Source organism: Gasterosteus aculeatus, chromosome 4 (assembly GCF_964276395.1).
Source record: "Gasterosteus aculeatus chromosome 4, fGasAcu3.hap1.1, whole genome shotgun sequence".
In the NCBI taxonomy this organism is placed as follows: domain Eukaryota; kingdom Metazoa; phylum Chordata; class Actinopteri; order Perciformes; family Gasterosteidae; genus Gasterosteus; species Gasterosteus aculeatus.
This window is the reverse complement of record NC_135691.1, coordinates 10,235,767-10,258,819: the sequence shown is the minus strand read 5'-3', so window position 1 is coordinate 10,258,819 and position 23,053 is coordinate 10,235,767. Positions and strand designations below refer to the sequence as shown.

The 23,053-nt window shown below is 40.5% G+C and overlaps 2 protein-coding genes across 14 annotated transcripts in view; both read left to right on the top strand.

The window, feature by feature from the left end:
• Positions 1–23,053, top strand: part of LOC120817097 (protocadherin alpha-C2) — a 161,443-nt gene that overhangs the window by 24,977 nt on the left and 113,413 nt on the right. Inside the window, exon 1 of one of the 13 annotated variants that reach the window (XM_078101277.1) lies at positions 356–3,106. The exons of 8 other annotated variants lie outside the window; for them this stretch is intronic. In XM_078101277.1, coding sequence (XP_077957403.1) covers positions 743–3,106 — 2,364 coding nt within the window. In that variant the 5' untranslated portion in view covers positions 356–742. Of the gene's footprint in view, positions 1–355; positions 3,107–3,288; positions 6,207–12,982; positions 15,632–15,670; positions 19,258–20,260; positions 22,788–23,053 lie in introns of those variants that run through there. 4 more of the 13 variants (XM_078101272.1, XM_078101282.1, XM_078101271.1 and 1 more) reach the window with 4 other exon arrangements.
• On the top strand, positions 6,700–12,470 carry LOC144406146 (uncharacterized). Its single transcript, XM_078100921.1, has 2 exons — positions 6,700–9,256; positions 9,741–12,470. The coding sequence occupies exons 1-2, from the start codon at positions 6,881–6,883 to the stop codon at positions 12,135–12,137; spliced, it is 4,773 nt and encodes a 1,590-aa protein (XP_077957047.1). The 5' UTR covers positions 6,700–6,880; the 3' UTR covers positions 12,138–12,470.

Below are 23,053 nucleotides of genomic sequence, written 5' to 3'. Positions count from 1 at the left end.
CCGCTTCCTGCTTGTGTTTGCCAAAGCTTCTCACTGTGTCACTTTTTTGTCTTGAAACTTCTCATCTTGGAGTTGCACATTAATGAATCCATATGTGAAATTACGAGGCTTATGTCTTATGGTTTCCTCTCGTTTTTATAAATATATACAGTATGTTTGATTAAACATACAAAATAGCAGTGAATTGTCTGTCTACACGGTTGTGTAGCAGTTCACATATTTATATATAATCTACAATATATTTTGACGACTTAAACGGGGTTGAAACAAAACACCTGCAAGTTGCCTTGGATTCGCTTTCCATTGTCCTGAAAATGAAACAAGTAACTTCCAGTAGCCCCAAGAATATTAAATATTTACTTGCTATGGCATTAAACGTTTGCAGTCATGCTGCTTTTTCACATGAATCGCGACTACAGCAGTGAGATCACCGGAACTGATATTCTGATCAAAAATATTATTATTGTCATCATTATTATTATTATTATTATTAAAATAACCCAATGTTTATTTTCAATGACTTTGAATTGTGTCAGATGTCCCCCCCTTGGTGTCACTGTTACATCAATAGTGCCATATATGGACCCAGTCCCTCCCCTAACAAAGCTTTTGTCTGGTACCTCACATTACGCTAACGGTTCTAACGAGGCGAGTTTGATGAGACGGCTTTGTGCGTTAAATGCGAATTTAAAACGATCGGATACACGTTGGATCTTTGGCAGAAACCTACTCCCCTGCGCATATGTGTTCGTTGATAACTATGTGGAGTGCAAGACAATATCGATCAGGGGACTGTTGTTGGATTGTTTTTCCTTTTTTCGTACTGCTTTTTCGGGCAAATCAGACCTTGGCTGAATTAAGGTACTCCATTCCAGAAGAGATGCAAGAAGGTACTGTTGTTGGAAATATTGCTAAAGATCTTGGCTTGGACAAAACCTCTTTGATTGACAGACGATTTCGAGTTGTTTCTGGATCTAAGGACGCTTTTTTTGAAGTAAACCCGGACAGTGGTGCCTTGCTGGTCCGTAAGAAAATTGACAGAGAGGAGCTGTGTCGCGGTAACGGTGTGTGCTCAATTGAGCTGAAAATCCTTGTTGAAGACCCTTTAGAAATGCACCACGTCGTTGTAGAAATTAATGATGTAAATGACCACTCCCCTACTTTTTCTGAAAAGGAACAGCAATTTGAGATAGCGGAACATACATCTCCGGGAACACGATTTGAACTACACTCGGCACGTGATCCGGATGCGGGAAAAAACACAATCCGTGCATATACATTAACTTCAAATGATCACTTTGAAATAGAAATTATTCAAAGTGATGATGATGATAAAATACCATTCCTGGTGCTGAAGAATGCATTGGACAGAGAACAAAAGACCAACCACTCGATATTTCTAACAGCAGTTGATGGTGGTAAACCCCAAAGATCAGGCTCACTAAATATTTCTATCAATGTTGTTGATATTAATGATAATCCTCCCATATTTAGTCAAGATACTTACCAAATAGAAATATATGAAAACCTCCCAGTTGGTACCACTGTAGCAAAAGTGAATGCCCTTGATGCAGATGAAGGGACTAATGGAGAAGTAGAATACAGCCTTAGCAGAACACTAGCACGTGAAGTTTATGATATATTTGAGTTAGATCGTTTAACTGGGGAAGTAAAATTAAAAGGAGTTGTGGATTTTGAGGAATTGGACATTTTTAAATTAGATATACAGGCATCTGACAAAGGTACACCTCCATTAACGAGCAGGTGTAAAGTCATTGTAAAGATAAAAGATGTCAACGACAACCCACCAGAAATAGAAGTAACGTCACTGTCAAATACAATCTCTGAAGACTCAAAGCGTGGCACAGTTATTTCACTCATTAGTGTAACGGATAAAGACTACAGTGTCAACGGAAAGATACTTTTACGTATAACAGAAGGAGTGCCGTTTGAATTAAAGCCGTCTTATAAGGAAAACATATATTCAGTTGTTACCAAGAGGATTCTAGATCGAGAGGAGGTGTCAAACTATGAAATAATAATAACAGCCACCGATTGTGGTGAACCTCCCTTATCTACATTGAAAACACTGAGTGTTCAGATATCAGATGTAAACGACAATAGACCACATTTCTCCCAAAATCCATTAGAGTTTTACCTGCGAGAAAATAATGTAGCAGGAGCATCGATATTCTCTTTAAGTGCATCTGACAATGATGTCAATGACAATGCAGCTATTGGTTATCAAATTGCCAGGGAAAAGGATGTAACATCTTTTCTAAATATGAACTCTGAAAATGGAGATATTTCTGCACTAAAAAGTTTTGACTTCGAAACCCTGAAAACGTTCCAGTTCCAAGTTGTTGCCACAGATTCTGGGACTCCGTCACTGAGCAGCAACGTCACGGTGCACGTGTTCATTCTGGATCAGAACGACAACGCTCCGATCATCTTGTATCCTCTCAGCTCTAACGGTTCTGCTGAAGGTGTGGAGGAGATTCCCCGCAATGTGAACGCAGGACACTTGGTGACTAAAGTCAGAGCCTATGACGCTGATATAGGATATAACGGCTGGTTACTGTTTTCACTGCAGGAAGTTACTGACCACAGTCTCTTTGGGTTGGACCGCTATACAGGACAGATCAGAACACTTCGCTCGTTCACAGAGACGGACGAGGCTGAGCATAAACTGGTCATACTGGTGAAAGACAACGGGAACGTTTCACTCTCAGCAACAGCTACTGTGATTGTCAAAGTTGTGGAGCCCAAAGAGGCTTTTGCTGCTTCGGATGTTAAAAGTGCAACAAATGACGAGGAGGAGAATAACGTGACTTTTTACCTGATGATAACTTTGGGCTCAGTTTCAACACTTTTTCTCATCAGTATCATCGTGCTGATTGCAATGCAGTGCTCTAAATCCACAGAGTATACTTCTAAATATCTACAAGAGACTAATTATGACGGGACACTGTGTCACAGCATCCAGTACAGATCTGGAGAGAAACGCTACATGTTAGTTGGACCCAGAATGAGTATAGGATCTACTATAGTCCCGGGAAGCCATGCGAATACACTGATGCTCCCTGACAGGAGGACACACGGAGAGGTAAGCAGGTCTACCAGGCCAAAACTTTTATTGTATTTATCTTATTTAATATTGCCCCTCTTTTCATGAGCTGTGTGGCTCAATTGGTCATAGCATTACATTACATTACATCACATGTCATTTAGCTGACGCTGACTTACAATAAGTGCATTCAACCATAGGGTACAAACTCAGAAGAACAAGAAACAAGAAAGTGCAATTTCCTCAAATAAGCCAATTTACAATTTGCTATAGTTGAGTGGCGTTATAAGTAGCACACGCCACCATGTTATGTTAAGCTATCAAAGGTGTTTCTTGAATAATGCCTTGTCTTTATAATGTTACTATCCGCTACGCTGAAACGAGATTTTTTGCCACTATGCTTTACAAATGTATAACTTATGGGTATTTATGCATAAATTGTTATGAAATAACGAGTTATGTTCCAAAAACGGTCAAACGGTCGCTTGTGTTTTGTGAAGAAACGTCATCAGTGCAAAGCGAGCACTGGGTGTCAGTATATGAGCAGAAAATATTTTCACGAGAATCCTTTTGTCAGAGACACGATTCCTCCCCTTGGTGGGATGTTATTTTACATTTCAGTGGTAGCGGCGCCTTGTTCTCCCACGGCGAATTTTCAGAATCCGTGCATTTAATAATCTTGAAAGTCTTAAACATTATTTTTAGTCGATCTACGTTTCTTTTCTTGAAGACAACAATATTCTGACTCATCGGGATGCATTCATATCTTTTGGTTATGGAGCATATTCGACTTGGAACATCACGAGGGAAATGTCGGCCGACTGCTTTTATTGTTTTGATTTTTTTGGTTTGGAGCAGAGCTTCAGCGCAACTAAGATACTCCATCGCTGAGGAAATCGAAGCAGGAGCGGTTGTCGGGAATATAGCGAAGGATTTGGGATTAGATACGAGCACTTTGAAAGAGAGAGGATGCCGTATTGTTGAGAGTTCAACAGAGTCATTTTTTCACGTGAACCAGGACGACGGAATACTGTATGTTGATCGAATAATCGACAGAGAGAAGGTTTGTGAGCGAGGCAATGTTTGTTTGATCAATTTAAAGACGGTGCTGGAAAACCCTCTTGAAATTCATTATGTGACCGTTGAGGTGCTGGATGTGAACGACCACTCTCCCACCTTCTCAACGAAAGACTCACGTCTCGAAATTTCCGAGTCGGTTTTACCAGGTTTGCGTCTCCAGCTGCAAGCGGCACAGGACCCGGATGTTGGTCAGTTTTCGGTACAGGAGTATAAACTAAATCATAATGATCATTTTCGTTTGGAAGTCAAAGATCGTGGAAAAGATGGGAAGATACCTGTATTAGTTTTACTCAAGACGCTAGATAGAGAAACAAAGAAGAGTCATACATTGCTTCTCACAGCTCTTGATGGAGGGAAACCACGTAAATCTGGAACAGTTGAAATTACGGTCGACGTGTTGGACGTTAATGACAATTTTCCAGTTTTTGACCAAGAAACCTACTCATTACTTTTGGAAGAAAATGCTCCTATTGGTACAACTATTATAAAAGTAAATGCTTCGGATTTAGATGAAGGATCCAATGGACTGATTGTGTATTCATTAGGAAAGAATGTGAACAGTAGAATACGTGACATTTTTCGTGCGGATGCAAATACAGGTGAAATTATTGTTCAAGATCTGATAGATTTTGAATTAGAGGAAAGTTTTATAATTGACATACAGGCTTCTGACAAAGGGGCAGCTCCTTTGAGAACAGACAAAAGTGTAATTGTGAAAATTGTTGACCTGAATGACAATACCCCTTATATAGAGATCACATCATTTTCAAAGGCAATACCAGAGGATGCGAGGTTAGGTACCACAGTGGCATTAATCAGTGTCATCGATAAAGACTCTAGTCTTAATGGAAAAGTGATTTGCTCCTTTAACGAGGATGTACCATTCATATTATCTCCTTCAACACAAGACAACATGTATTCTATTGTCACAAAATCACCCCTGGATAGAGAAAAGAAGTCCATATATGACGTTACAATAGTTGCCAAAGATGCAGGAACACCATCACTGTCATCTAAAAAAAGTATGAATATTGTTGTATCAGATGTGAATGATAATAGCCCAGAATTTTCAGGAAGCCCTTACACCTATTATGTTACCGAGAACAATCCTCCAGGAGCTTCAGTGTTTTCTGTGCATGCATCAGACCGAGATGAGGGAGATAATTCTCGTATTCTATATCATATTATCAGAGATGGAAAAGATAAAGACGAATTCCATTCAATCAGTCTCACAATAAACTCTGAAAATGGACACATTTCTGCACTAAAAAGTTTTGACTTTGAAACCCTGAAAACGTTCCAGTTTCAAGTTGTCGCCACAGATTCTGGGTCTCCATCACTGAGCAGCAACGTCACGGTGCACGTGTTCATTCTGGATCAGAACGACAACGCTCCGATCATCTTGTATCCTCTCAGCTCTAACGGTTCTGCTGAAGGTGTGGAGGAGATTCCCCGCAATGTGAACGCAGGACACTTGGTGACTAAAGTCAGAGCCTATGACGCTGATATAGGATATAACGGCTGGTTACTGTTTTCACTGCAGGAAGTTACTGACCACAGTCTCTTTGGGTTGGACCGCTATACAGGACAGATCAGAACACTTCGCTCGTTCACAGAGACGGACGAGGCTGAGCATAAACTGGTCATACTGGTGAAAGACAACGGGAACGTTTCACTCTCAGCAACAGCTACTGTGATTGTCAAAGTTGTGGAGCCCAAAGAGGCTTTTGCTGCTTCTGATGTTAAAAGCGCAACAAATGACGAGGAGGAGAATAACGTGACTTTTTACCTGATGATAACTTTGGGCTCAGTTTCAACACTTTTTCTCATCAGTATCATCGTGCTGATTGCAATGCAGTGCTCCAAATCCACAGAGTATACTTCTAAATATCTACAAGAGACTAATTATGACGGGACACTGTGTCACAGCATCCAGTACAGATCTGGAGAGAAGCGCTACATGTTAGTTGGACCCAGAATGAGTATAGGATCTACTATAGTCCCGGGAAGCCATGCGAATACACTGATGCTCCCTGATAGGAGGCTGGCATCTGGAGAGGTAAGATTAACAGTTTTCAAGTCCAATTGTCTCTACATGCTGATAATAACACTTGCTTAATGTTTTAAATATGGATCCTCTTGATGTGGCCTTCTCTCTTTAGCACGAAATCTTATAACCAGCATCAAAAACATTTTTACACTTTGGGACTTAAATTATTTTTCACAATAGCTTTTTGTCCTGATGGTGTGTTCACTATATGCAAATGTTGATCTTTTTAATGGTGCTCAAACACACATATTTTCTTTTGAAAGGTATTAGCATCCTTTTGTTCGTCAATTTAGTTTTTTTTTTATTTGAGGCTGTCAAAGGTCTGGAATATAAATAACAAGAATAACGCTACAACATTTTTCTCACGATGAAACTGTCAGAGCAGGTCTCATTGCAGGCTTATTTTTCTCCTGAACACTTGATCACGGCTTTTTTGCGAATAACGTCTTTAACACTTGGTGTCAGTGTAGTTCAGTGATTCTCTTTATCTGCCAGCACCTTACGTCACGGGCTTCATTTGGACCAGACCGTTGCAATTTACCCAGCAAATCCGATCGAAAGATCGCGATAGGCAAAGACAGCGATTCATTTTCGCAGTTCTGGGGAGAAAAATGAACTGGGCGTTTTATGGATACACGGCGGATTGAGCTTTTTTGACATCACACAGCAGCTAATGGACAGTTATGTGTCGCCTTCCAGTGATGGAACAAAGAGGAAGCACGGTATGGAGGGAGCTATGGTTTTGCTTCACCTTCGTCTTTGTTTTGGATATTTTACGCAACGGAGCTTCTGCACAGATCAGATATTCCATATATGAGGAGGTTCAACGGGAATCCGTCGTCGGGAACATAGCTAAGGACTTGGGGCTGGATAAGAGTGCACTCAAAGATAGAAGGTATCGCATTGTTTCAGGCTCAACTGAACCTCTCTTTTTAGTGAATCAAGACGATGGTATATTGTATGTGAAACGAGGAATAGACAGAGAGGAGGTGTGCGAAAGGACCAGTCCATGTTTGATCAATCTGAAAACCGTGCTTGAAAACCCACTTGAGATCCACTATGTGGTAGTGGAAGTACTTGATATAAATGACCACGCGCCGGTTTTTCCAGAGAAAGAAAAAAGGCTTGAGATTTACGAGTCGGCCCTAATGGGAGCGAGATTTCAATTACAGGCTGCGCACGATGAAGACGTGGGGCCGTTCACAATTCAGCAATACAGACTAAGCCATAACGAATATTTTAGATTAGAAGTCAAGGACAGAGGTGAGGACCGTAAAGTACCATTTTTAGTCCTGCAGAAGCAGTTGGATAGAGAAACAGTCGGGAAACTTAAGCTTCGTCTAACAGCCGTTGATGGAGGTAAACCGGTGAAGTCTGGCAACATAGATATTATTGTAATTGTGCTGGATGTTAATGACAACTCCCCGGTGTTCACCAACGAGATTTATTCTTCCACACTTAAGGAAAACTCCCCGGCGGGCACTGTGGTGATTCGGGTAAATGCAACAGATTTGGACATGGGTGCAAATAGCGAAATAGTTTATTCATTTGGTCACGAGGTTGATTCAAAAGTGATGGATGTTTTTAGTATTGACTCAAACACCGGTGAAATAAAGGTAACTGGTCAAATCGATTTTGAGCAAAGTAAAAGTTATGAAATTGACATTCAGGCGTCTGATAAGGGGCAAGTTCCTTTAACAGCTGACAAAAGTGTTATGATTACCATTATTGATATCAATGATAATGCACCTGTGATCGAATTGACGTCATTTTCTAGCTCTATCAAGGAAGATTCAAAGTTAGGAACCACGGTGGCTCTGATTAGTGTCAGTGATTTAGATTACGGAGTCAATGGAAACGTCATTTGCACGATCAAAGAAAAAGTGCCGTTTGCGTTAGTCCCCTCATTGCAAGAAAACATGTACGCTATTGTCACTAGATCGCAATTGGACAGGGAAAACGTTTCACAATTTGATGTCACAATTATTGCGAAGGATTCAGGGGATCCGATTTTTTCAACTGAAAAGGCGATAAGCGTCGTAATATCAGATGTCAATGACAATATTCCAGAGTTTTCTTTAAACCCCTATGTCATTTATATCACAGAGAATAACATCCCGGGAGCCTCGGTCTTTGCAGTAAAAGCATTCGATTGTGATGAAAGTGAAAACGCTGTTATTTCATATCGTATTCCGAGGGAAGCAAGCGGGGATAATAAATTCAGCTCATTTTTAAATATTAACTCAGAAAATGGAGATATTTTGGCCCTTAAAAGTTTTGACTTTGAAACCCTGAAAACGTTCCAGTTCCAAGTTATCGCCACAGATTCTGGCACTCCGTCACTGAGCAGCAACGTCACGGTGCACGTGTTCATTCTGGATCAGAACGACAACGCTCCGATCATCTTGTATCCTCTCAGCTCTAACGGTTCTGCTGAAGGTGTGGAGGAGATTCCCCGCAATGTGAACGCAGGACACTTGGTGACTAAAGTCAGAGCCTATGACGCTGATATAGGATATAACGGCTGGTTACTGTTTTCACTGCAGGAAGTTACTGACCACAGTCTCTTTGGGTTGGACCGCTATACAGGACAGATCAGAACACTTCGCTCGTTCACAGAGACGGACGAGGCTGAGCATAAACTGGTCATACTGGTGAAAGACAACGGGAACGTTTCACTCTCAGCAACAGCTACTGTGATTGTCAAAGTTGTGGAGCCCAAAGAGGCTTTTGCTGCTTCTGATGTTAAAAGTGCAACAAATGACGAGAAGGAGAATAACGTGACTTTTTACCTGATGATAACTTTGGGCTCAGTTTCAACACTTTTTCTCATCAGTATCATCGTGCTGATTGCGATGCAGTGCTCTAAATCCACAGAGTATACTTCTAAATATCTACAAGAGACTAATTATGACGGGACACTGTGTCACAGCATCCAGTACAGATCTGGAGAGAAGCGCTACATGTTAGTTGGACCCAGAATGAGTATAGGATCTACTATAGTCCCGGGAAGCCATGCAAACACACTGATGCTCCCTGACAGGAGGACACCTGGAGAGGTAAGACATTTATTTAAACACTTTAAGGTGGCCTAGTTTATTTAGCTTTCGTTTGTAGATAATGTGTTCACAGTGGATTTTCTCACTTATCTTTGTGCATTGTGTTCATGATTTTATGGGGCGTATTCAATTGCTATACTATAGTTAAAAAACTATGATGAAAAAATAAATTAAAAAAACATCGCAATGTGTCCCTGGTGCTGGAAGGATTTTTCTTCGTATTCCGGGAAAAAGGGGTACGATGCAAAGTATTTGCAGTGGGAATAGGGTCGCATGGTGTCAGTATAACATGAAATATCATCGTCACATGAGCTTTGTGTTATAGCTGTTGGGTTCTACCTCCTGACAACATACTCACTTCGATGCTGATGGGATCGTGTCTGCTTATTTTGCGTAAATAGTCGGTTACATCCGATATACATTTGAGGCTAATTATTTTAAACCTTTCTGGAGTTCTTCCAGACATCGAAGCTGTGGTTCCTAGGATGGATTAGTGTTTTTAGGTTTAATCATGGAACAAAGAACATTCAAGGCGCGAAGAGCGAGAGGATTTTTTTTCGGCTGCGTGGTTGCTGTGCTTCTGTGGAGCGTGGCATCGGAGCAAATACGATATTCTATTTCTGAGGAAGTAAACGAAGGAACTGTTGTTGGAAATATAGCGAAGGATCTTGGTTTAGATAAAAATACTTTAAAAGAAAGGAAGTATCGGATTGTTTCCAGTAATGCCGATCATCTTTTCCATGTAAATCAGAATGATGGTGTCCTATACGTGAGCCGCAAGATTGACAGGGAAGAGGTGTGCTCGATAACCAGTGCGTGTTTAATGAATCTGAAGACAGTCCTAGAAGACCCCCTGGAGGTACATTATGTTGTAGTGGAGGTCCTGGATATAAACGACCATTCACCAAGTTTCCCGGATAAAGAGAAAACGTTGGAGATTTCTGAATCGGTGTTGCCCGGAGTACGTATTCCTCTACAAGACGCACGCGATCCAGACGGTGGGCTTTTTTCGGTTCAGCGCTATAAGCTCAGCTCCAATGACCATTTTCGTTTAGAAGTTAGGGATAAGGGAGAGGATGGTAAAATACCTATATTAATTGTGCAGAAATCTTTGGATAGGGAGGCAGCAGGAAGGCACTCGTTAGTGCTGAGCGCGCTGGATGGAGGAAAACCTCCCAAATCTGGGGAAATGCAAATTCTGATAAATGTTTTGGACATTAATGACAATGCACCTATTTTCTCTCAAGATGTTTATTCGGTGATGCTCGATGAAAATGCTCCAATAGGCACAACAGTCATACAAGTCAATGCCACTGATTTAGATGAGGGACAAAACGGAGATGTAGTTTATTCATTTAGCAGTATTGTGAGTCAACGGTTATTAAAACTGTTTGATATAAATACATCAACAGGGGAAATAATTGTAAAGGGTTTAATAAATTATGAGGAGAAGGATAAATATGAAATTGAAATTCAAGCATCAGATAAAGGTGTTGCTACTCTGGCTACACAAAAAAGCGTCATAATTAAGGTAGTTGACATGAATGATAACGCACCAGAGATTGAAGTTACTTCATTTTCAAGGTATGTCTCTGAAGATTCCAGACCTGGAACTACAGTTGCACTTATTAGTGTAAATGACTTTGACGCTGGTCTTAATGGAAAAGTAAAATGCTTCATTGATGAGGATGTCCCATTTACATTATCCACATCCTTACAAGACAAAATATATTCACTAGTTACAAAATCTACTCTTGACAGAGAGAAACTGTCATATTATGATGTCAAAATAGTTGCAAAAGACGCTGGTCAGCCTTCATTATCCTCTGAAAAGACAATAAATGTCATGGTGTCAGATGTTAATGACAACACTCCGGAGTTTTCACTAAGTCCCTATACTTTCTACATTACTGAAGATATGGAACCAGGTACGTCTGTGTTCTCTGTTAGAGCTTTCGACCGTGATGAGACAGACAATGCTCTTATATCCTATCATATCCTCAGGGAGAGAACAAAAGAATATACGGCAGCTTCATTCCTTAATATCAACTCTGAAAATGGAGATATTTTGGCTCTCAAGAGTTTTGACTTTGAAACCCTAAAAACGTTCCAGTTCCAAGTTGTCGCCACAGATTCTGGGACTCCGTCACTGAGCAGCAACGTCACGGTGCACGTGTTCATTCTGGATCAGAACGACAACGCACCGATCATCTTGTATCCTCTCAGCTCTAACGGATCTGCTGAAGGTGTGGAGGAGATTCCCCGCAATGTGAACGCAGGACACTTGGTGACTAAAGTCAGAGCCTATGACGCTGATATAGGATATAACGGCTGGTTACTGTTTTCACTGCAGGAAGTTACTGACCACAGTCTCTTCGGGTTGGACCGCTATACAGGACAGATCAGAACACTTCGCTCGTTCACAGAGACGGACGAGGCTGAGCATAAACTGGTCATACTGGTGAAAGACAACGGGAACGTTTCACTCTCAGCAACAGCTACTGTGATTGTCAAAGTTGTGGAGCCCAAAGAGGCTTTTGCTGCTTCTGATGTCAAAAGTGCAACAAATGACGAGGAGGATAATAACGTGACTTTTTACCTGATGATAACTTTGGGCTCAGTTTCAACACTTTTTCTCATCAGTATCATCGTGCTGATTGCAATGCAGTGCTCTAAATCCACAGAGTATACTTCTAAATATCTACAAGAGACTAATTATGACGGGACACTGTGTCACAGCATCCAGTACAGATCTGGAGAGAAACGCTACATGTTAGTTGGACCCAGAATGAGTGTAGGATCTACTATAGTCCCGGGCAGCCATGCGAATACACTGATGCTCCCTGACAGGAGGACACATGGAGAGGTAAGACATATTTAGACGTTGCTTTTCCCCTGCTAAAATGATTCAAATTGATCACATCGACAGTACCAAATGCTTTTTAAAGAACTATGTGTTGATATTAGAGTATTAATCAACAAACATTATTTGTGAACACACTGGTTCTATGTGGCAGAAGACAGACATCTGGAGAGGTAGGATTTATTCAAAAAAGCTGTTTTTTCCTCCTTTAAAAAAAAACCTTGCATGTTTTTTATTTTTAAATGTGCGTTGCAAATTATTTATTAAACAAACCGTTATGAAACTGTATTTTCTCTCCAAGTATGAATGAAATTTATTTTCGTAGAAACTCCGATCGTCGAATATACTTTTTTTTAAAAAATCATTGTCCTAAACGTTAGGGTTCCCCTATTTTTGCTTGTGAATTAAAACTTTTAGTCTAGAATAGAGAGACGACCCAAACAATATAGAGTTTTTAGTTCAGTCGCACATAGAAAATGGCACCACTCGTTAACACAAGAAAGAAATATGATGGTGGATGGTGTTTTATTGTTGTATGATGAACTTAAATGAATGCAATACTTTCACAAAAAGCTAGAAAATATGGAGACTGCGGTAGTCACTGTCCATGGTCCTGAAAGTATTCCGTCAAAACATTCAGTATATCTTCCATAACGTTACACCACGAAAGTCCATTTTCTCAATCACTCAACTACTGTAATCAGTAAAAATGCATAATATTCGACAATATTATTTTAAATAATTATACATTGCTCATGTAATTTCAACTGTCTTGTGAGTTGTGTTGCTAATTGCAAGGGAGCCTTGTCACCAACGAATTACTCGATGCCATTTGGTAAGAGATTCAATGAAGCTTCAAACCAAATAAGCTTTTGATTAAAATGTTTGCATCCACTTTTACTGTTCTGCGGTTAGACCTGTGGTCGCGTGGTGTCAGTGTAACGTAAAAAGTCGAGAATAACTGAGTTCGTCGTCATCATATTTTGGTTCCACCTCTTGTCTACATTTTCTTAGATTTTCGTACAGCCGTTTCTCAGCTTATTGTTGTAGGACACGATGCCATTGACGGATACGTGAGAAAGTGAATATGAAATAGCGCTAGTCTTTTTATTATTGCTTTTATTGTTATGGATCACTGACAGTTTTCGGGTTTAACCATGGAACAAAGAAATTACAAGCCACAAAGGGCGAGAGGATCATTGGTCGGCTGGATGGTTGTTGTGCTTTTTTGGAGCGCGGTCTCAGCGCAATCACGATATTCCATCTCGGAGGAAGTTAACGAAGGAACTGTGGTTGGAAATATAGCGAAAGATCTTGGACTGGATAAAAGCACGCTGAAGGAAAGGAAGTATCGCATTGTTTCAAGTAATGCCGATCCTCTTTTCCATGTAAATCAGAATGATGGCGTCCTGTATGTGAGCCGAAAGATTGACCGAGAAGAGCTGTGCGCAACAATCAGTACGTGCTTAATTAATCTGAAAACTGTGCTAGAAAATCCTCTCGATGTGCATTATGTCGAAGTGGAGGTGCTGGATATAAATGACCACGGTCCAACGTTCCCTCAAAAAGAGAAACTGCTAGAAATGTTTGAGTCCGTGTTGCCTGGAACACGATTTCAATTGAAACCGTCACATGATCAGGACAGCGGTCATTTCTCCGTGCAGCAATATAAACTCAGTCAAAACGATCATTTCCGCCTGGAAATCAAGAATAGAGGAGAAGACGGTAAAATACCGATATTAGTTGTTCAAAAACCTTTAGATCGAGAAACTGCAGGAAGCCACTCATTAGTACTGACTGCACTGGATGGAGGAAAACCTCCAAAATCGGGCGAAATGAACATAACAGTGATTGTTTTAGATGTAAATGATAACGCACCGGTTTTCTCTAAAGATGTTTATTCTGTGGTGCTCAATGAAAATGCTCCAATGGGAACAACAGTTGTACAAGTGAATGCAACTGATTTAGATGAAGGTCCAAACGGAGATGTCGTTTACTCCTTTAGCAACAGTATGAATCAAAATATATTGAATCTATTTGATATCAATCCGTTGTCAGGAGTACTAACTGTTAAAGGTTTCATAGATTATGAAGAGAAGGACAGATATGAAATCGAAATTGAGGCATCAGATAGGGGTCTCGCTCCTCTTAAAACAGACAACAGCTTGATCATTAAAATAGTTGACATTAATGATAACGCACCTATCATTGAAGTAACTTCATTTTCAAGTTCAATCCCTGAAGATTCGAGACCTGGAACTACAGTTGCACTCATTAGTGTAAATGACTTCGACTCTGGTCTAAATGGAAAAGTGGTTTGCTCTGTAAATGAGGATGTTCCATTCACCTTAAGACCTTCATTAAATGACAAAATGTACTCACTAGTAACCAAATCACTCCTGGACAGAGAAACAAAGGCCCAGTATGAGGTAATATTAGTAGCAAAAGATAGTGGTCAACCTCCAGTATCTTCTGTTAAGAAAATCCATATTGTGGTTTCTGATGTGAATGACAACAGTCCAGACTTTTCACTCAGTCCCTATACGTTCTATGTCCATGAAGATAATGATCCAGGGACCTCTTTGTTTGCTGTTAAAGCTTATGACCATGATGACACAGAGAATGCTCTTATAGCTTATCATATCCTCAGAGATGGAAGTGAAAAAAACAAAGTCACTTCATTTCTCAACATCAATCCTGAAAATGGAGATATCTTGGCTCTAAAACGTTTTGACTTTGAAACCCTGAAAACGTTCCATTTTCAAGTTGTCGCCACAGATTCTGGGACTCCGTCACTGAGCAGCAACGTCACGGTGCACGTGTTCATTCTGGATCAGAACGACAACGCTCCGATCATCTTGTATCCTCTCAGCTCTAACGGTTCTGTTGAAGGTGTGGAGGAGATTCCCCGCAATGTGAACGCAGGACACTTGGTGACTAAAGTCAGAGCCTATGACGCTGATATAGGATATAACGGCTGGTTACTGTTTTCACTGCAGGAAGTTACTGACCACAGTCTCTTTGGGTTGGACCGCTATACAGGACAGATCAGAACACTTCGCTCGTTCACAGAGACGGACGAGGCTGAGCATAAACTGGTCATACTGGTGAAAGACAACGGGAACGTTTCACTCTCAGCAACAGCTACTGTGATTGTCAAAATTGTGGAGGCCAAAGAGGCTTTTGCTGCTTCGGATGTTAAAAGTGCAACAGATGACGAGGAGGAGAATAACGTGACTTTTTACCTGATGATAACTTTGGGCTCAGTTTCAACACTTTTTCTCATCAGTATCATCGTGCTGATTGCAATGCAGTGCTCTAAATCCACAGAGTATACTTCTAAATATCTACAAGAGACTAATTATGACGGGACACTGTGTCACAGCATCCAGTACAGATCTGGAGAGAAACGCTACATGTTAGTTGGACCCAGAATGAGTATTGGATCTACTATAGTCCCGGGCAGCCATGCGAATACATTGATGCTCCCTGATAGGAGACAGACATGTGAGGTAAGACATATTTTAACATGGTTTCCTTTTTTTCGAATCGTATTTCTCAATTCTTCTTGAGATGCTAGTAAAATGTCCTATTCAGAGACAATATGGGCACATTTTTTAAGCACTATTCTATCCCAGGTATTGACAGAATGTTTCATCTGTAGGGCTCTGATGGTCCTAGTTCTAATGTTTGTCAGTAGATGTCAAAATCATATTTCACTTCATTGGCATAAAAAGGATTACAGCAGCAAGGAGAACTTTCTCATCAAAATCTTTCCTAAATAATTAATTTAGATTTTGTGTGTTTACAACACTTCATTATTGGTTGGTGTCATGGTTTTGTGTTGTTATTTGTTCTATATTGCAGGTTTGATCTTTTGTTGTTGTAACAACAGGTTATAATGAATAGTTATTGAACTATTTTTGAGTCAATTCAACGAATTATTATTCTTATCCACACATAGTGGCACATTGCTTATTATTCATTTATTCCAGACTGTAACCTGAATTATGCTTGTACGTCTTCGTGGTTTTTACGGTTCATAACTTTTACATTTTTTTTTATGTCTGCTATTTAAAATTGATCAATATCGTGCATGTGAAGTTTAAGTTCGGTATGATTTCTTTGGTGGTTTAGATTCTAAGTTTGGAGTAGAGTCATGGCTCCAACAACAGGCTACCATATAAAATTACGCTGATCAAAACACATTAATAAAAATAAAAAAGACTTAATTGCAAACAATTCTAGGCATTGACCAAGGTGCTAAACGTATTTCTCGTCAGCATCCAGACAAAGGATCCATGTTAGCTGGACCCGGAATGAGGATAGGATCCAGTCCCAGGCAGTTTTGCGAAAACACCATATACCCGAAAACCATACAGAAAGGTGATTAATCGCATTGGCTACATATCACTTTAGTGATCACTTTCCTCAACCATTGTGCTGAAATTGGATTTAAACACAATCTTTATGAGATACGTTCTTATTCAAACAGGTTTGTTATTGACCAGTTTAACGTATACAATGCGATATCAAACACATTCACAGGGTGGCAGTACCTTATCAGAATAGCGTCCCTTATTACTGAGCGGAAGATACGCAGGAGTCCGCCCCTGTTGTTCAGTGTGGCTCGAGAACATTTAGTAAGCGGACTTGGATTAAGCGCTGGGTGACTGCTTTGTATTTAATATAATCATTTCCAAGAAGACCCGATGGATTTGCAATTTTAGATTAGCAGAGGATGTTGGACGTGTTTGGATTCTTACTTTTACCACAAAACATGAAACAAGGAGGATGGGAGGCAAGGCGACTGCGACCACATTTGCGCTCCGTGTTGATCTTGCTTTTGTTTTTCAGAGCGGCTTCAGCACAGTTGAAGTACTCCATAGCTGAAGAGCTCGAAGAGGGAAGTGTTGTTGGAAATATAGCTAAAGATTTGGGAATTGACCAGAATGTAATGAAGCAGAGGGGATTTCGTATTATGTCCGGCACGACTGAACCTCTTTTCAGGGTAAATGAGAATGACGGGATCCTTTATGCGAACCATAAAATAGACCGAGAGGAAGTGTGCAAAGAGAGCAGTGCATGTTTAATCAACCTTAAAACTGTTCTTGAAAACCCACTGGAAATACACTATGTCACCGTGGAGATAACGGATTTAAACGACCACTATCCCACGTTTCCGGAAAAAACAAAGAGGCTTGAAATCTCTGAGTCTGCGGTGCCAGGTGCACGATATCAGTTGCAAAATGCCTACGACCCGGATGGCGGCACAAACTCTGTTCAACAGTATAAAATCAGTCAGAACGATTATTTTCGTTTAGAGATTAAAGATCGTGGCAGGGATGGTAAAACTCCAATTTTACAACTACAGAGACAGCTTGACCGTGAGGCCAAACCTGCCCACAAATTGAAGTTGACCGCTTTAGATGGCGGAAACCCCCCAAAGACAGGCACAGTTGAAATATACATAGATGTTATAGATGTTAATGACAATATGCCAACGTTCATCAAAGACACGTATTCTGCCTCGCTACAAGAGAACGCACCAGTTGGCACAACAATTATTCAAGTTAACGCAACCGATCTAGACGACGGTCTAAACGGGGAAGTCGTTTATTCATTCGGCAGTGATGTAAAAGACAAAATTCGAGAGCTGTTTGATATCGATTCTGTTACTGGGGAGATCATCGTGAAAGGCCATGTAGACTTTGAAGAACAAGACAGCTATGACATTGATATACGGGCTTCGGATAAGGGAACCATTCCATTCAGAACGGATAAAAGCGTTATCATAAAAATTGAAGATATGAATGACAATCCTCCTGAAATCGAAGTGGCATCATTAACAAGTGCTGTTTCAGAGGATTCGAGACCTGGAACCACCGTAGCGCTTATAAGTATTACCGATTTAGACTCCGGATTGAATGGCAAAATAATCAGCCATGTTGCCGAGGATAGCCCCTTTGCATTAACCCCGTCAATACAGGATAACATGTTCGCTGTTGTCACCAAGTCACATCTTGACAGGGAACAGAAATCGATATATGATATTACAATAATCGCCAAAGACGCAGGTGAACCAGCATTGGCATCGGAAAAGACTATAAGCGTGTTTGTGTCGGATGTGAATGATAACAGTCCTACGTTTTCAGTGAGCCCCTATATGTTCTACATTATAGAAAATAACCCCCCTGCGGCACCTCTTTTTTCTGTCAGAGCGTCTGATTGTGACGAGGGCGATAATGCACAAATTTCGTATCATATTCTCAGGACTGCGGGCTTTGGAAATAAAGTGACATTCTTTCTTAATATCAATCCTGAAAACGGAGATGTTTTGTCTCTAAAGAGTTTTGACTTTGAAACCCTGAAAACGTTCCAGTTCCAAGTTGTCGCCACAGATTCTGGGACTCCATCAATAAGCAGCAACGTCACGGTGCACGTGTTCATTCTGGATCAGAACGACAACGCTCCGATCATCTTGTATCCTCTCAGCTCTAACGGTTCTGCTGAAGGTGTGGAGGAGATTCCCCGCAATGTGAACGCAGGACACTTGGTGACTAAAGTCAGAGCCTATGACGCTGATATAGGATATAACGGCTGGTTACTGTTTTCACTGCAGGACGTTACTGACCACAGTCTCTTTGGGTTGGACCGCTATACAGGACAGATCAGAACACTTCGCTCGTTCACAGAGACGGACGAGGCTGAGCATAAACTGGTCATACTGGTGAAAGACAACGGGAACGTTTCACTCTCAGCAACAGCTACTGTGATTGTCAAAGTTGTGGAGCCCAAAGAGGCTTTTGCTGCTTCGGATGTTAAAAGTGCAACAAATGACGAGGAGGATAATAACGTGACTTTTTACCTGATGATAACTTTGGGCTCAGTTTCAACACTTTTTCTCATCAGTATCATCGTGCTGATTGCGATGCAGTGCTCTAAATCCACAGAGTATACTTCTAAATATCTACAAGAGACTAATTATGACGGAACACTGTGTCACAGCATCCAGTACAGATCTGGAGAGAAACGCTACATGTTAGTCGGACCCAGAATGAGTATTGGATCTACTATAGTCCCGGGAAGCCATGCGAATACACTGATGCTCCCTGAAAGAAGACAGACATCCGGAGAGGTAGGAATAATTTAAAGAAGCCATTCTTTTCCTCATTTAAAAAAATGTGTTTTTTATTTGTGAATATGCAAAATTATATATTCAACGGACACTTTTTCAACACTTTTTGAAACCGTAGTTTCTCCTCAGATATGAGTGGATTTTCGTTTCTTAGAAGCTCTCATGGTCAAATTTGCTCAGTTCAATGTGATACTATTAAAATTGTGGGTTTAAACTAAACCAAAAAAGAGAGCTCACTTTACAAAAGTGTACATCCCAGATAGAAAACGGCACAACTTTGTACCACAAATAAGAAACATTCTGGTGGATGGTGTTTTATTGTTGTGTGACAAACTTGAAACATGATCGCAGTACTTTCATAAAAAGGGTCGTCGGTCGGGGTAGAGAGGGTGCGCTGGGAACCGCAAGGTTGGTGGTTTGAGTCTTGTCTGCCCCGTGTCCCTGAGCAAGACACCTAACACCTAATTGCTCTTCGGGCAAAAATGTCAAAAGCCATGTGTATAAATGCAACCGTAAGTCGCTTTGGATAAGAGCGTCCGCTAAATGATCTGTAATAATAATACAAAGCTAGACTAATTTGCAGACGCTGGCAGTCACTGTCCATGGTCCTGATGGTAGTTGTTCTGAACTTTCAGTATTTCTTCATGTAATCTTACATATCGTCACCTCACAAAAGGCCATTATCTCAGTCATTCAACTATTATACTGCAATAAGTGAAAATGCATATAAATCGAAGATATTATTTAAAATAATTATACTTTGCTTATTTAATTTTCAACTGTTTTGTTAGTTGTGTTGCTAATTGTAAGGGAGCCCACTTCCTTGTCACTTACGCATTACTGGATGACATGTGGTAAGACATTAATTGTAGCTTCAAAAGAAATAAGCGTTTGATTAAAATGGTTGCATCCACTTTTACTTTTCTGCCATTAGACGTGTGGTCGCGTGGTGTCAGTGTAACGTAAAAAGTCGACAGTAACTGAGCTCGTCGTCATCATAATTCGGTTCCACCTCTTGTCCACAATTTCTTAGATTTTTGTACAGCCATATCTCAGTTTATTATTGCAGGACACGATGCCTTTGGCGGATACGTGAGAAAGTGAATATCTATATGGAAGAGCTGTAGTCTTTTTATTATTGTTTTATTGTTATGGATCACTGACAGTTTTCGGGTTTAACCATGGAACAAAGAAAATACAAGCCACAAAGGGCGAGAGGATCATTGGTCGGCTGGGTGGTTGTTGTGCTTTTTTGGAGCGCGGTCTCAGCGCAATCACGATATTCCATCTCGGAGGAAGTTAACGAAGGAACTGTGGTTGGAAATATAGCGAAAGATCTTGGACTGGATAAAAGCACACTGAAGGAAAGGAAGTATCGCATTGTTTCAAGTAATGCCGATCCTCTTTTCCATGTAAATCAGAACGATGGCGTCCTGTATGTGAGCCGAAAGATTGACCGAGAAGAGGTGTGCGCGACAATCAGTACGTGCTTAATTAATCTGAAAACTGTGCTAGAAAATCCTCTCGAAGTGCATTATGTTGAAGTGGAGGTCTTGGATATAAATGACCACGGTCCCACTTTCTCGGATGAAGCGACACGCTTAGAGATTTCGGAGTCCGTGTTGCCCGGAGCACGATTTCAACTGAAACCATCACGTGATCCAGACAGCGGTCATTTCTCCGTGCAGCAATATAAACTCAGTCAAAACGATCATTTCCGTCTTGAAGTTAAGAATAGAGGAGAAGACGGTAAATTACCGATATTAGTTGTTCAAAAACCTTTAGACAGAGAAACTGCAGGAAGCCACTCATTAGTACTGACTGCACTGGATGGAGGTAAACCTCCAAAATCGGGCGAAATGAACATAACAGTGAATGTTTTAGATGTAAATGATAACGCACCGGTTTTCTCTAAAGATGTTTATTCTGTGGTACTCAATGAAAATGCTCCAATGGGAACAACAGTTGTGCAAGTGAATGCAACTGATTTAGATAAAGGTCCAAACGGAGATGTCGTTTACTCCTTTAGCAACAGTATGAATCAAAATATATTGAATCTATTTGCTATCAATCCTTCATCAGGCATACTAACTGTTAAAGGTTTCATAGATTATGAAGAGAAGGACAGATATGAAATTGAAATTGAGGCATCAGATAAAGGACTAGCTCCTTTTAAAACAGACAAAAGCGTGATTATTAAGATAGTTGACATTAATGATAACGCACCTGAAATTGAAGTAACTTCATTTTCAAGTTCAATCCCTGAAGATTCGAGACCTGGAACTACAGTTGCACTCATTAGTGTAAATGACTTAGACTCTGGTCTAAATGGAAAAGTGGTTTGCTCTGTAAATGAGGATGTTCCATTCACTTTAACGCCATCATTAAATGACAAAATGTACTCACTAGTAACCAAATCAATCCTGGACAGAGAGAAAAGGGACAACTATGAGGTAATAATAGTAGCAAAAGATGCTGGTCAACCTCCAGTATCTTCTGCAAAGAAAATCCATATTGTGGTTTCCGATGTGAATGACAACAGTCCAGACTTTTTAATTAGTCCCTATATTTTCTATGTTTCTGAAGCTAATGATCCAGGGACCTCTTTGTTTGCTGTTAAAGCTTTTGACCATGATGAGACAGAGAATGCTCTTATATCTTATCATATTCTCAGAAATGGAAGTGAAAAAAACAAAGTTGCTTCATTTCTCAACATCAACTCTGAAAATGGAGATATTTTGGCCCTTAAAAGTTTTGACTTTGAAACCCTGAAAACGTTCCAGTTCCAAGTTGTCGCCACAGATTCTGGGACTCCGTCACTGAGCAGCAACGTCACGGTGCACGTGTTCATTCTGGATCAGAACGACAACGCTCCGATCATCTTGTATCCTCTCAGCTCTAACGGTTCTGTTGAAGGTGTGGAGGAGACTCCCCGCAATGTGAACGCAGGACACTTGGTGACTAAAGTCAGAGCCTATGACGCTGATATAGGATATAACGGCTGGTTACTGTTTTCACTGCAGGAAGTTACTGACCACAGTCTCTTTGGGTTGGACCGCTATACAGGACAGATCAGAACACTTCGCTCGTTCACAGAGACGGACGAGGCTGAGCATAAACTGGTCATACTGGTGAAAGACAACGGGAACGTTTCACTCTCAGCAACAGCTACTGTGATTGTCAAAGTTGTGGAGCCCAAAGAGGCTTTTGCTGCTTCTGATGTTAAAAGTGCAACAAGTGACGAGGACGATAATAACGTGACTTTTTACCTGATGATAACTTTGGGCTCAGTTTCAACACTTTTTCTCATCAGTATCATCGTTCTGATTGCAATGCAGTGCTCTAAATCCACAGAGTATACTTCTAAATATCTACAAGAGACCAATTATGACGGGACACTGTGTCACAGCATCCAGTACAGATCTGGAGAGAAACGCTACATGTTAGTTGGACCCAGAATGAGTATTGGATCTACTATTGTCCCGGGAAGCCATGCAAACACACTGATGCTCCCTGACAGGAGGACAGAGGTAAGATATATGTTTAGATGTTCTAACTAAGAGGTGACTTACTGTAACGTTTTGTTTACCAATCATAGATGTAAGGTATCCTCACTGAATTGTGTTGCATTGACTGTGCCCTTGTCCGTTTTTTTACACTTATAGCCATATTTCTTACTTTTGCTTTTCCTAGTATCTTCTACTGTATGCTTGAGCTCTCATTTTATTTCAGTACGTTATTTTGTTATCCGTTATTTTCTATTGTTTAGTTTTTCACTCTTACAACTATATTGCAT

Bases quoted from the DNA above. Each gene is read 5' to 3' on its own strand.
- LOC144406146 (XM_078100921.1), top strand. From the start codon at position 6,881: ATGTGTCGCCTTCCAGTGATGGAACAAAGAGGAAGCACGGTATGGAGG. The intron at 9,257-9,740 runs GTAAGACATTTA...TGTGGTTCCTAG, and splicing joins ACAGGAGGACACCTGGAGAG to GATGGATTAGTGTTTTTAGG.